Below are 15,050 nucleotides of genomic sequence, written 5' to 3'. Positions count from 1 at the left end.
AGCAGTGGCATGGCCCCCCCTGGCTCCTACGCATAGGGGCAGCCAGGGGGCTCCGCTCTGCACGGTTCCTCTGCCCCAAGCACCACACCCACAGCTCCCATTTGCTGGGAACTGCAGCCAATGGGAGCTGCAGGAGCAGTGCCTGCAGACAGGGCAGCATGCAGAGCTGCCTGGCTGTGCCTTCGCATAGGAGCTGGAGAAGGGACATGCCGCAGCTTCCGGGAACCGCTTCAGGCAACCTTAATTTGTCCCCATTGTACATATACATTATAATAGTCTTTAATTACATGATTAATTCTAACATATTGTATTTATAACTGTGCCCTTCATCTGTGACACACACTTTTTATCACCTGCAATTCCCAGGTGGCATCAGTATTTAATAGTAGTTTACAGGAATGCTGCATTCCATATTGTGATCAGTAATATTCGTATGGGAGTGTTGTGCAGTACTCTGAGGCTTTCTATGTGGGTTCTTTGTATGTTCAATTTGTTGCTTTTGGCAACTGGCACCTGTGATATGTTCCCATTAGATTTGCAGCAAAAATTCCAACTTCTGCCATCAAAAGGTTAATATATTATCAATGGGATAAATGTTTTTTTAAATAGTGATTTTACAGTATCAGACAATTAACTAAAGATATTTATTGACAAGGTCTTGCTGTCAATCTAATGTGGCAAAGGAAGAGCTTCATACTTTAAAAAGATGTAATATTGCACTACAGTATGTGGAGAGGGTGTCTTTAAAAGTACACAAACACTGGTAGTATTGACTTAATGCAATATTATATATCGAGAGAATGGTGAGGTTTTTACTATGCTGTGGTAAATACTCACATTTGGGGGTGATGTAGGAAATGCATTTATACTGTACTGAATAAAAACTGAAGTGAGGATCCTGTGGTAGATGTATTTTCTTAATAGCTCCCACTGTAATATGGGAGTTGATTGCATATTCCCAAATACAATACTTAGCAGTGAAATATCTTAATTATAATATTTTTTTCCAGGGCTTGATGGATTATTTTGACTGTCACTTGGTCAGCCTTCAATCCTTTGAGAATAAAGATGAGAAGGATACACCACTGGTACCAACTGAGAAGCTAGATGACATGAAAAGAAGGTTGCAATTCTCAGATTTACCCTGTTGGGCACCTGAGTTGACTACATTCATATTAAGTTAAATTATTATTTTTAGCAAGCTTAGCACTATTATGGAAAAACACTCCAATTACTTGTTTTCTATGTTCCGTTGTTGTGCACTTAGATGGCACAAGCATAAATGGTCTGTTCCCAACTCTGCAACTGACTTGCTGCATGATCTTTTCCTATCACTTCTCTGGGCCTGTTTCCCCATCTGTAAAATAAGGATAATGATACTTACCCATCTTTTAAAATCATGTGCAGATCTACAGATGAAAGCACTATAAGTACAAAGTATTATTAAATAATTAAAAATTTGAATCTGCTAAAGAATTCTGGAATTTAAGGTTCAGTTGACAAAGTCAGCTCTTAGCTCAAAACTGGACTGCATCATTCTGCCATCTCTGATTTTATTATTTGTTGAGCATCAACAGTGTGCTTTGTGTTCTACAAACATATACAGAAACATGGTCCTACCTCAAGGCATTTGTTACTGTCTAGTACAAACACAGGCAAAGCAGGTCAGCCACAGGCTATTACTGTAGTAAGATGGGCATTGCTATGACTTTAAACTGGAGTAAGGATTTTGCAGAGGTCAATTTTGAAAACCTTTGTGAAAAAATTGTGTTTTGATGTAGGTTTTGGAGGAAGGAAGAGGTGGTTTGGTGTATGAGGATTGTGAGACTGGTCCAAGTAAAACGGAAGATGAGTTAGTAGGGGAATATTAGTTTTAATCTTCTCATTAAAAATTAACCATTATATTGAACTTGTGTAAATTCTGAAACACTTTTAATTTGGTTTTGTTCCATCTCAGTTATGCTGATCAGGTTATCATCATGCAGTTTAAAGCCTATGTTTTCGAAAGTGACCAGTGATTTTGTGTGCTGAACTAGAGACACCTTTCAAGGGCCTGATTTTCAGACAGTGAATGCGCCGCACTTTCTGAATATCAGCCCTTTTTAAGATTTCTTAAATTGGACATCCAAAAATTAAGGCGCCAAAGTCATTATTCACTTAAATAACCCTTTATAATAATAAATAAAATATTAACCCTAAATATTTTAGAATTTATTTCCTCTTCAACAGTAGGGACTGTGTTTGCATATATCTGGAATTCAGGTAATTTTTAGGTTTGAGGTCTCTCTCTGTAAATGAATGGCTCATTATGTCCAGTTTAATTCCAAAACTCTACTGTTTTCCAGATTCAGCAATATCCAGTCTTCAAACTTCAGCATACTTCTAGAATACCACTACTGCCTGTGCTCAGCTATCTCAGATGAAGTGACATTAAAGTTAAATATCAGGGATATCAAATATGGGACTAAGGAATCTGTGGAGTTATTGCTGAGAGATTGGCATGTAAGCTTAAAAATAGTTTATATTTTTGGCAACTGTTCTCCAATTTAAACTGGTGGTAGTTGCCCTCTTGGATACAGCCTTAGATCTAACGCCATCCAGCATGGACTCTCGTAGCTGGAGGCAATTTGAGATTTATGCAAAGGAGGGTGGGTTTCAGGTTGAACCTGTATCTTTATAAGAGACCTTGCTATCACCATGTTCATCTTCTCATTTTGCTGTAGATATGTGTATGCCTCATATAGCTAAAATACACTTCAGACTGGAATAAAGGTGAGACAAGGTAGGTGAGGTAATAGCTTTTATCGGACCAACCTCTACTGGTGGAAAGGTACAGAGCTCTGTGTAGCTCTAAAGCTTGTACCTTCTTCCACCAACTGAAGTTGGTCCAATAAAAGCCATCACCTTGCCTACCTTGCCTCTCTCATATCTGGAACCAACATGCTATAACAACACTACAAACAACTATGGAATGAAAATGTTATTTATGACCACCCAGCAGTTTCTCACTGTACTGCAAGGAGAAACATATAGAGTGATGAAGGAGTAACCCCCTTTCTGAAGCTGGTTAATTTTGCTCATTGAAATAAATGATCAAAGGCTGTTGTACTCATGCTATGCTCACTGTGCTAAATGTGACCATGTGATTGTGACCATCATCTTTCACTAAAATGGACCCTGCCAGTATGGATAATGTTTACAATAATACACCTTATGCTGCATTTCTTTCCTCCCTCCATCTCTTTTTCAGTATCTCTTTTCTGGTTACAGTTTCCCAGAGTTTCATAAAACACTCTGGTTTGGCTCTGGCCTGGATTCAGTGAGGCTTTTTTTTGTTGGATCCAGTGAGAGTGATTTCACTCTTAAGTTTCAATTTCATTTGAACCCAAGAACTCCAAAGCAAAACTCAGTCCAAACCACTGAGTTTAATTTGATTGTGAGTCCAGATCCTATGAAAGTGATGAGTTTTTGCAGGATTTTGAGCAAAAGCCATGAGCCAAGATACCTTCTCCATGACAGGCCCTGAATACTCCCCCTTCTCCCCCATTTATCTCTCTCTCTCTCTCTTCTGATGATGTGATTGTCTGTGACCTCCTCTCTTCTGTCATTGTCTTCGGGGACAGTTGACTAGCCTCCTTTCCTCCTGTAGTATACGAGGGCCAGCAATATCAGCCCACTCTCTGCCTCAAATTCACAAATATTTCACGCAGGACAGCAGGTGGTCTGCTGTGCCTCCTGTCACAATTCTGCAGCAGCAGGACTCTAAATGTAGAAGCCGTCTGCCACCACCTGCTAGTCCCAGAGAGTAATACTCAGCAGCCCTTCTTTCTCCTCCTCCCCAATATGCACATATCCTTATGGTCCTCGTTGCGGATGAGTTGACCTGTCTGATTACATTTTGTGCTTACCTCCCATTTTGTGACTGGTTATTACAGCACATATGGGGCTCAACATTACAGTCCTTAGACAGGCAATTCTCCAATTAGAATCGGAGAATCTTGCCTGCATTAGAACTGCAGGATGGGGCAACATGTTGTGTAAAATCACACTGTTCTTGAAGACATCAGTAATAATAACCCATAACCTGGATTGAAAATTGAAATTTAGCCTTTACTCTGAGTTTCTTGGATTTTGTCAGTTTCATCTGGCCCCTTGGTGTATTGTTAACACAGACTTATTATTATAATGTATTATTGGGCTTTTGATTTTTGGTTTTAACTGATAAACAGCAATAAAACATACCTGATATAAAAAAAATCCATGTTTATCCAATAAACACCAGAAATTGTTACTGGTATTTAAGAGATTCTCTATACAGAGCAGTAATGCAGACTGTGGAGGTGTGATTTCTAAAGTACACTAAGTGTTGCTCATTAATTGGGCCATGTTGACCCTGCTGGTGCACACTAAAGGTTCCCTAGGGTGCATAAATGTAGTGCTGTTTGAGACAGTGATGTGTTAAAGTGCACTAGGGAACATATAGTATATAGTAACAAAGTTGTGAAACCCCTTGATTTTTGGACATCTACATACAATTCAAAAATTGCAAAAAGTAAATCCTAAAAAAATGAACTTAATAAATCCCCCAAACCAGAAGTGTATTAATTCTGTAGTGCCATAGGTGCCCATGGCACTTTACAACAAACAGCGTCCCCAAGGAATTTATGATCTAAGAACTTAATTCAGAAATGATTTATCCTGACTCAGACAAGTACTGTGGTCTCTTTGAGTCAATGGCCTAAGGGTCTGTCTACATGAACAATTGTTCATAGTAAACTGGGGTGTGAACCTACCCCGCTCTAGCCTGCTGAGGACTAACTGTGTGGACTCTGGTGACATGCATTCACTGTTTATTAATGCGCTTTGATCTAATCCTCTTTGAAATGGGACTTGATCAACGCTTATCAATGAACTATTAATTTGCTTCAGCAGGGTCCACTCAAACAGTTATTCCATGGCAGGTTGGTATCGGGTAGATTCACGCCCCCGCTTGCTGTGAATTAAGGGCTGGCCTATGCCTAAAGTAGACAGTTAGGTCAACCTAGCTATATCACTCAGGGGTGTGAAAAATTCACACCTTATGATACTTAGTTAAACTGACCTAAGTCCCAGTGTAGACAGTGCTAGGTCAATGAAAGATTTACTGCAGTGATGGAAGAACCCCCTCCATCACTGTAGTAATTGTCTACACTACAGCAGCGCTTCTAGTGTAGACATACCCTAAGTGTTTGTGTAGACAAACCCTCAATGCATGAGTTAGGATTACTCACAGAAGTAACAGTTTGCAAGATCAGGCCCTATAATAGGCATAATTCATACAAAGGGTGGGGGATGGGATGCAGTGGAAGTAACTTGATTTTGCTCTGTTTATGTTTGGCCTATATCTTCTGGGTTCATGTTCTAAAAATTAATTGATCACAAACTGAATTTTCTACATATTTTTTTGTCAGTCAGTATTACACATCTCAATTCCCTTTAACTTTGGGCAGGATTTTATTGAAGAAAGGGGAGTCACAGCTCAACTAGAAACTGCTTTTCAAATATGTGAAGACATGAAAAACAAAAACATAAGCACGAATGTCTTGGGTAAGTGCATGGAAATAACATAATACTTTATTAAGAGTTGTGCTTTAAACTGATCATTATTAATGTTTTAAATTCCTGATACTTTTATTTTCTAAAAAAACAACGAGGAGTCCGGTGGCACCTTAAAGACTAACAGATTTATTTAGGCCTAAGCTTTCATGGGTAAAAAAACTCCCATGCATCTGAAGAAGTGGGTTTTTTACCCACGAAAGCTTTTGCCCAAATAAATCTGTTAGTCTTTAAGGTGGCACCGGACTCCTCCTTGTTTTTGTGGATACAGGCTAACACGGCTACCCCTCTTTTATTTTCTGCAGAATGTTGGTTTTGTTTAGTTGGTTTATGTTTTTCCAAACAGTTAATGATATTCCCCTTCAGCACCCAAAGGAGGAAGGATTCACTTCTCTATTTTGGCAGTTTCCAAGCAATTGAGAAATGTGCTTAATATTATTTTGAAATTATTAATGTGAATCAGTGTCTATTTCTAACATTTGTTTTATCATGTATTTAATATTCTAGTTGGCGATCCTCCAGACACTAGTAAACTATTTAAGATGGTAGACTCTAAGATTTCTATGTGCAGAGAATATATTTACAATGTAAACACTGTCCTACAAAAAGTTCTGTGTTCTTGGGCTACTTATATGGAGAACGTTCATTTGCTGAAGACATGGTTGGATGAAACACGAAAAGGACATCTTAAAAAGGTATTTGATTGAATGTCTCTTTGTGATTAAGCATAAAGATACTTGTTCACCTTTTTAAAGCACTTTGAAGTCTATGGATGAAAAGCACAATAAGTGCAAATTATTATTATTGTTTTGGGAAATATATTAAAGAACTGCATGGTGTGTCTTTAATCCTTTCAATGCATCTCTATAGGTCCCCACTGAGATTCTGGCAGACTGGAACTCAGTGCATGGTTCCTTAAATGAAGCTGGAAACTTCTTAATTGAAGTCAGCAATGAGCAAGTGGGATCAGATATTTCTAAAGAACTGAAAAAACTGAACACAAGATGGGCTAAATTTATAAAGAGAACACAGTTTGTAAGTAGCTGCAGCTCTGTTTTCCTTTCATGTGATCATTTTGTTATGTAGATTTCAAAAGCACAGCCGTATTTTTAATAGTATAATGATCAATTCTTATTTGCAGATCAATAAGCTTTCATACAATTCAGTGTTATCCATTTTGGAGCAGGTAAAGCAAGCAATACACAGAGATTCCCAGTTGTAACTCTCACTGCCTCTTTGTGTAAAAGTCCTCTGTTAGCACTGAATGCAATGGTGTATATGGCTGAGAATATACGAGCGCCCCTTGTTTCAGTTTTCTAGATGAGCCCTTAAAAAGTGTATTTATTAATGATACTGTTGTGCCAATAAATGATCAAAAATAAATGATAATATAAAATGCTATGCAACATTTTCACAGGAGATGAGATTACTGAGAATGCAAGAAGAGCAAAAGAAGTCAGTTGTTGACAGTAATGGAAATTCTCAGTCTCCTGCCGAGGCAGCGCCAAATGCACTCAGTGTTACAGCAGATATATCAACGGAAGCTAGTAAGAAACACATTCAGAATGCAGAGGTAAAAAGTTCTCCTATATTCATCAGCACTTAAATTTGCGTAGTTTTATCTATTGAATATACAGCCACACTTTTTTGGGCACTGCATCTCCACTTCAGTCCCAGTTTCCACCTATGCTCCTCGGGGTGTATGTGATGGTCCCCAGGGGTATCCAGGGCTGTGAGGCATCTCACCACTACCTGCTCTTAGTGTGAAGTAGTCTTGTCTCTGCCTGCTGTAGATCAGCTCCCTGAAACCCTATGTGGCAGCACAAGCATGGCCTTTCAGGTGTCCACAGGTCTCGCTCTCTCTGTACAGGCACACAGTAACCCCTGAGTACTCAGAGTTCTCTGCAGTGTTCAGCCCCTGTTCCCCAGAACACTTACAGAATTACAGGCCTGCGATTCCCACAGGAACAGAACTCAGCCGCCTGTAAGATTCAACTCAGGACCAGCACTTTGCTTATCACCACAGCACTTAGATATAATTATAGTGAAAACAAGAATAAGTTTATCACAGAATAGCGATTCAACTAATAGTGAGTAAGAATATTGGAAACAAATGGGTACATATTAAATAAAATCATAACATGCTTTCTAGTGCCTTTACTTAACTGACAACTTACTCTTCTTTTGACAAGAGAGTATCTGAACCAAAGTTCTCTCCAGAATTTTCAACCAAGCCTGGTTGAGACCCCTCTTTCACAAAGCAAATGTGCTGTCCCACACTCAAGATAAGATTCTCTTCTCCCGCTGCATTTCTTTTCCTGTTAGATTCTTTCTTACAATCCTTCATTTGCATTCAGTTCAGACTGGTGAGAGGATCCACTGTGAACAAGAAAATACTCAATTTACATGTAAACAGGTAGCCTGTCTGACAGAAAACCTGTTTTTCACCTTTTCTGGTGACTAGTACCTTGATACAGACTTTAAGAACATGTTTTCAGTTTATACAGAACACCTGTACATAAATTTCATAATGATATTGATGACCAGAGTGACACCACCTTTCACTTGAGACCTCACATGTCATTCTTTGGTGAACCAGAATGTGCATACCAGAATCAGGAGATTCCTGTAACCCAATTGCGCTCCCTTGTCAGTTTGCATTAAGAAGTTCTTGGGTCACAGAGTGAAAGCCAGAAAGTAACCCAATGGCTGAGTAAATGCTGGAAATGTAGGTTGGGGGAGGGGGGGGGAAGAAATTCTAAGCATTTTACAAATACTAACTTTGCTAAGAGTCTAAGTGTTCCATGTTCTCAGCTTAGAGAAAAGAATGCAGATATAACTGAACAGGCCACTGAGCTTCTGCCCAGAGTAGAGAAAATGGAAGAGCTTCTCAAAGGAGTAGAAAACTGGGCCACAGAAACAGAATGCCTTCTTGAGACGATTAAACATGAAGGATGCGTGGGAAGCTCAACAGAACAATCTTTACAGGTAGAAATGCAAATATAAAGTTGAAAATATCTACCCATTCATCAGATTCTCAGAACCTGAGTTATGAATTCAATGGCTTGTGTTAAATGAAGCAGGAATGAGAATGGAGTTTGTATTAATAAATGGCTAACTAAGGGAAGGAGGTGCTGTAATGTTGCTAGGACTAGGTTAGTTGTCTAACATTGTTTTTCAGGATGGCTCCTGTCAGAGTCCTGAGTATCCCATCATGGTAACTGCATTTTCCCCCAAACATCGTCACTCCCAGATTTCAGTCAGAGTCTAAAGAAGGATCTCAGTCCCATTCTTCAACTGGTTACAGTTGTGTGATAAAGGCGCTCCCACCCCCTCAGTAATCCAGCAAACACCCTGCTGACTAATACCCTGGAAATTAATGAAGTGGGAGTGTGATGAATGCTGGTGATAATATTTACTGCAGAGGCAATGCATTTATCCCCCGGGAAGGAAGCACTTTATCCCATCAGTCCTCCTTGGCTGGAAAGGGGACCTGTAGAGAGTTCTGGCTGGCGTGTGAATCAGCTGCCTGCTGTGTACTTTGTGCATCTGACCCTGTGGGAAATTGATTCAAACATCCATTCTGTAAAGAGGGAAGGAGTCCTCAGTATAGTTGCAAAGATCTTTGTTTTTAGTCTCAGGGTTATTTTACTTAGAGATTGTGCACTCCTACTCTGGGTAAAGTCTACAGTATTAGGAGGTATGGGCATGTTAAAAGAATGTACATGAATTTTCAGAATGTGTGTGCATGTATATAAACTAAATCCCGTTGTCAGTGTGACATTTGCTTGTTAAAAATGTGAAAGTGACAAAAAATGCTCTTAAATTTCTATGAGTTGTGTTTCAATAAGATTGTAACATAATGTCCCCCATGAGTATACAAGATCAAGTCCTTGCTTCACTTGCAGTACATAATAGAGACATTTTTAATAAAGCATAGATTATCATCAGAGGAATGGTAATGGATAGTTTGAAAATGAGGTGAATATTCATAGATCAAAAGAGCTCTCAAAGACACACAGTGATAAATATCCAAACCCAGCGGTGTAAGCTGTGCTTTCAAAATATCCAAGCATGTTTTCTAAACAGCAGAGTGCACATTTGGGGCTCTATTCTGCAAGCAAATATACACACAAGTAACTTTGCTCATATGAGACTTTCTGTTTACTTCAGTGGGACTATTCACATGATACAGTTACTGCTATGTGTACACATTTTCATGATCAGACAATGCACATGCAAATGTGTGCTTTGTATGTTCAGTTACTAGGTTGTATGTATACAAGCATATTTTAAAGATACTTTAAAATAGAAGGTTAGGCAAAGAAATGTAACATATAACAGTGATAGCAAGTACAATCACAGAAGTTAAGCACAAGTCAAATATGTGTATGGATGTCACAGGGTCCACTCACTGCTAGGGGTGTCTCCTCCTGGCCACTTTAGGGATTAGCTCCTTCCAGGTGCTGTGCCCTCCTCTGATGCTCTCTCCATCCTGTGGACCCTCTCGCTCCAGGAGCTGCAGCTTCCTCTTCGTGACTTGGCCCTCCAGGCACGTCACTATCGTCCTCACCTTCCAGGGTATCAAATTATTTCAGCACAAACTATCCCGGGCAGTCCGATCTCCACTTCCCCAGTGGCTGGTAGGGGAACCCGGGCCCGCCCTCTACCCCAGGTTCCAGCTCAGGGGCCCTCTCTTCAGCAGCCAAGGTCTGTCTTGCTGCTGTTCCCCTGAGCCTTCGCTGTCTTTCTGGCTCTCCCCACACTCTGGGGTTGCCAGCCGCACAACTCCCTTCTCCCGGGGAATGACTGACTGTAGACTACTTCCCCGAGCCTCCAGCTGCCTTCAGCTCCTGGGCTTTACACAGTCGCCTCCTGTTCCCATCCAGCTGAGCCTCCTCTAATTAAACCCTGCTCCCTGGCTCTTCCTTCAGGTGCAGCCTGGACAGTTAATTGGCCTACCTAGCCATCTTGACCCCTTCAGGTCTTGTGTGGGGTGGATACCCCATCACAATGGAATTAGATGGCTTGACAACTTGTTTTCTCTGCTTTCTTTTTTGCTTGGTGCCAGACCCACTCCCCCAGATGTTGATACTTTGGACTACAAGATAATGACCTGTAATTGCAAAGCATGGTCCATATATAACCAAATATTGCCTACTTTTCAGCAATCCTTGCCTTTCAATTCAGTTCCTAAAGCTAAATGATATAAATAATAATATTTAATATTGAAGACTTCTGTTGTGTTTCATCTAAACAGATCCTAATTGCCAGAAGGACCTTGTGCCAAGAACAAGTTGCTGCAGCAGAAGAAATCTTGCAAGTTTTGACACGTAATATTTCAAGCCAGGTGTCCCTCCCAGATTTTGAGACAGCTGGGCTACCGACACGAATTAAAGAAGTCAGAGAGAGACTCCAGGTCTCTGTTCCCTATCACTATCATATTCAGTACACAGATATCCTTATCTGTAATATTAAATGGTTAGAAAAACATCTTTTAGGGTCCATGTAAAATATAAATATTTTTAAAATATTTGAGCGACTCTTCTCTTGTCAGGTGCAAAATGAGAAAAGATTTCAAAATTTATATCCAAAGCTGAGAAACTTGAGTCATGTTATAAAGGAATATTTTAATTGTTTTAACGATACTCATGCATACTCTACAAATTGTCTTTCTTCCTAGGCTGCCATGAATAACCTAGACCTTGTCTCACCCAAATCTGAAGAGACTCTGTCAAAAAAGGAGGTCATGATCAATTTTGAAAAATCCCAGAAGGAGCTTGAAACATCTATTTTAAAAGCTATGCAACTCATTAGCCAAAAAGTGAGCCCTGATGAGCACATTTCAAAAAATGAGGTGGGTTCAAATATTTACTTCCTACCTGTGTCATATGAAGCTTTTGACTATCAGAGCACATTATTTCATAGTGAGATTTTGTGACTAAAAAAATCTTACACAAGTGGTCCCCAAATTTTTCAGGGTCATCCCTCCCTTACCCGTCTGCCCCCCCTCGCACTCTGAGCCGGGGCCGGGAGTGTGGCTGCGGTTCCTGGGGTGGGGAAACGCAGACATGGGTAAGGGGGCTGAGGCTGGTGCCGCAGCTGGGGGCAGGGCTGGGTCTGGGAATAGAGCTGCAGCCAGAGGCCAGGGCCAGGTGTGGAGCCACAGTCCGGGGCTGGGGGTGGGGTTGGACATGGGACCAGGAGCTGGCGCCAGGGCTGGAGATGGGGCCAGAGCAGAGCTGGGAGCGGAGCGGGCCTGGGTGGCACTCCCTCCCTGCCCCCCATGGGGCCTGGCCTAGGCCCCATCATGCCCCCCCAAACATTCCTCTGTGCCTCCATAGGTGGACACACCCTACAGTTTGGGGACCTCTGTTTTACACTGATGTGGAAAAGAGCACATATTTCTTGGCAGTTCTTACAACCTTTGTTTAAAACTTTTTATTTTATCATTATTAACATACCTGAACTTTCTGTAGAAATATTACTCACAACCTGGATTTTTATGTTATCATTATCTGAGTGTATTTTGTTTAAATCCCCAAAATGGTAACCTCACATTATAAAATCTTGATCCTAAAATAAGGCTGTCTCATTTTTTCCATTGACAGGATATCCTGAACTTTGTTTCTCCATGCCACTAATGCTAGGAGGTCTCTCCTTTTCCAACAATGCCCTATTAAACATCTGGCTATTAGTCGTAAATGCATTATCAAAACTTTGAAAGTTGACTGACTAAGTGGCCATCAGACACACAAGTAACTTTTAGCACCTAGCTTTGACATAATTTGAAGGGAAGTAAAACCTAGTTTAGATTATGTTGTTTATAATCATATGGGGGTGTTATGATGGAGATTTACATAAAAGGAAATTGAAAGTTCTCAAAGCTACTGTAATTCAACCTCCTTGTTTATATAAGCTATTCTGTATACTATCTGTCTTCTTATATGGCTCCATCACTCCCATACCCAGGCAACTATAAGGTACTCAAGAATGTACATCTGGGAACCACAGTCGTGTTCCTTGGCTAGTTAAAAGCCTTTGGTCTCATCCTTTATCACAGAGGTGGGCAAACTTTTTGGAGTTGTGAAACTGTATGGAGGGGCAGGTAGGGAAGGCTGTGCCGTCCCCCCTATCCACCCCCTCCCATTTCCCGCCCCCTGACTGCCCCCCTCAGAACTCCCAACCTATCCAACCCCCCCTGCTCCTTGTCCCCTGACTGCCCACTCCCGGGACCCAGCCCCTAACCAACTCCCCCGTCCCCTGACTGCCCCCCCGACCCCATCCATACCCCCACCCCCTGACAGGCCCCCCAGGACTCCCATGCCTATCCAACCCCCCTCGCTCCCCATCCCCTGACCGCTCCCCCAACCTCTGCCCCATCCAACTGCTCCCTGACTGTCCCCCCAGAACCTCTGCCCCATCCAACTGCCCCTGCTCCCTGATTGCCCCCCGAGACCTCCTGCCCCTTATCCAATCCCCCTGCTCCCTTACCATGCTGCTCAGAGCAGCAGGAGCTCGCTGCCCAGCAGGAGCAGCGGGTCAGAGTGCTGGCAGTCCAAGATGCTGAGGCTGCGGGGGAGGAGGGACAGCAGGGGAAGGGCCGGGAGCTAGCCTCCCTGGCCGGGAGCTCAAGGGCCGGGCAGGACAGTCCCACGCACCGCATGTGGCCCACGGGCTGTAGTTTGCCCACCTCTGCTTTATCATGTGCCCCAGCTCTGGGACAAACTTTTCAAATGTGGATATAGATGCTGAGTGCCTCAGTTTTTTGGGTGCCTAACTTGTGACTCCTTAAAGAGGCCTGATTTTCAGGAAGTGCTGAGTACCCACCCTCGAAAATCCAGACCCCTTTAAAGTGTCTTAAGTTGGGCACCCAAAAGCATTAGTCACTTTTGAAAAACTTGGCCTAAATTGCACAGTTTAGGACTGCCTTGGGCTGAAAAGCAGTGCAGAACCAGCACTGGGAATGCTCATAGGGATTCTGTCATGGGGCAACTCACCACACTGGCGCCACCGGCTGGGCATTTTGGGAATTAGCTCAGTCCCAGCAAGTATGCCCTCGGGTGGTGATGGCTCTCCCGTCCTCGCCTCCGCCTGCAGACCTATTATGGCTCCTTTCTCTCGGTGTCTGCTTCGTGGCACAGCCCTCTGGCTGTGTCACCATCCGGTTCCGCCCCCCATCAGACTCCCCCACCAAGAGTCCAGCCACTCCTCACAGCAACTTGGCAGTCCCCAGCCAGGCCACTCCTCCAACGGCTAGTTGGGGTGGGGGAGCACCCAGGCCTGCCCACTACTCTGGGCCCCGGCTCAGGGACCCTGTAAACAGTAGCTTCCTGCTGCCTCTTCCTTTCAGCTCACTGTCTCTATTCCCTGGGCCACTTCCCCGCAGTGTCAGTTCCTTCTGCTCCTACCTCTGGCTCCAGCTCCTTTTCCCTCTTCCTAGGGCCTCGAGCCTGTAAGTCCTGGCAGCCCACCAGGAGCTCTCCCTAGCTCCCCCGGTTCCTGCTAGCACCTGCCCTTCCCCAGGTGCTGATCCCGCTGTAACCCTCTAGGAAGCCAGTCTTCTCCCTAGGGCTCCCTGCAGCAGACTAACTCCCTCTAGTCTGCAGCTTCCTTTTATATGGGCCGACTGGGCCCTGATTGGCTAGTCCATCTGCCGCCCTAACTGTCTGCACACCCCGCCCTAATTGGCTGTTTCCCCTGCAGCCCCGCCTTTGACTGGCTGTTGCTCAGCCTCCCTAGGCTGGTTTTAACCCCCTCAAGGCCAGTGCAGGCCAGGCGCCCCGTCATAAAGTCACAGACCCCTCCCTTGCTTCCTGTCACATATAGGAGGTGTGCCCCATTGTCTGGGCATAAGGAGGGAGAATAGCCACTGATCCACTTTGTCCACTCCCCCTTGGTACAAAATGTTCCGGTGAGAGGTGTTGTGGGAGCTGTAACTGCACTTTCCCAAGCGCAGGGGCTGCAGTTGTCCTTGGCTCATTTTCAGACACAGAATGTGCAGCAGTGCAATTGTACTCTGGCCCGCCTATGCATCCACACAAGGGCCTGGGACAATCTGGCCTTTTGCCATTGCAGCCCAATAATAAGTACCTTGTCATTCATTATTGTATAGTTTTGGTATGATAATGAAATTGTTTTACGATATACATAAGTGAAGATCAATTCTGTTTTGTTTTTTTCAGGAAGCTTTTAGCATTTTGGACACAGGAATTCTTGAAAATTTTTTGAAAGCAGCTGACCAATTGAAAAATATTTCACCAGCTCATGAAAAGTTAGCAGTGGAGGAAAGATGCAAAGATGTTCGTGAAAGATGGGAGGTGAGAAAATATACATAAGAGAATGAGTTGCCTTTTCTTATCAGACCTGGTCTCTTGAAAAACAAATGTTTGTATTTGCTTTGTAGCCCATTGTCCATTGTAGCCCATGACCATCACACTGAGACAGTGCTTTCT

At 42.8% G+C, this 15,050-nt stretch overlaps 1 protein-coding gene across 17 annotated transcripts in view; it reads left to right on the top strand.

The window, feature by feature from the left end:
* The window catches only part of SYNE2 (spectrin repeat containing nuclear envelope protein 2), a 284,849-nt gene that overhangs the window by 73,712 nt on the left and 196,087 nt on the right, over positions 1-15,050 (top strand). For 13 of the 17 annotated variants that reach the window (XM_065593763.1, XM_042841303.2, XM_065593769.1 and 10 more), the window contains exons 13-22: positions 1,011-1,123; positions 2,346-2,502; positions 5,490-5,586; positions 6,103-6,290; positions 6,466-6,630; positions 7,013-7,168; positions 8,410-8,583; positions 10,856-11,014; positions 11,279-11,452; positions 14,781-14,915. In XM_065593763.1, coding sequence (XP_065449835.1) covers positions 1,011-1,123; positions 2,346-2,502; positions 5,490-5,586; positions 6,103-6,290; positions 6,466-6,630; positions 7,013-7,168; positions 8,410-8,583; positions 10,856-11,014; positions 11,279-11,452; positions 14,781-14,915 — 1,518 coding nt within the window. The remainder of the gene's footprint in view (positions 1-1,010; positions 1,124-2,345; positions 2,503-5,489; positions 5,587-6,102; positions 6,291-6,465; positions 6,631-7,012; positions 7,169-8,409; positions 8,584-10,855; positions 11,015-11,278; positions 11,453-14,780; positions 14,916-15,050) is intronic. The other 4 variants (XM_065593775.1, XM_065593774.1, XM_042841305.2 and 1 more) reach the window with 1 other exon arrangement.

This window comes from Chrysemys picta, chromosome 4 (assembly GCF_011386835.1).
Source record: "Chrysemys picta bellii isolate R12L10 chromosome 4, ASM1138683v2, whole genome shotgun sequence".
NCBI lineage: Eukaryota > Metazoa > Chordata > Testudines > Emydidae > Chrysemys > Chrysemys picta.
The sequence above is the reverse complement of the archived record's forward strand: the minus strand, read 5'-3'. Positions and strand labels throughout refer to the sequence as shown.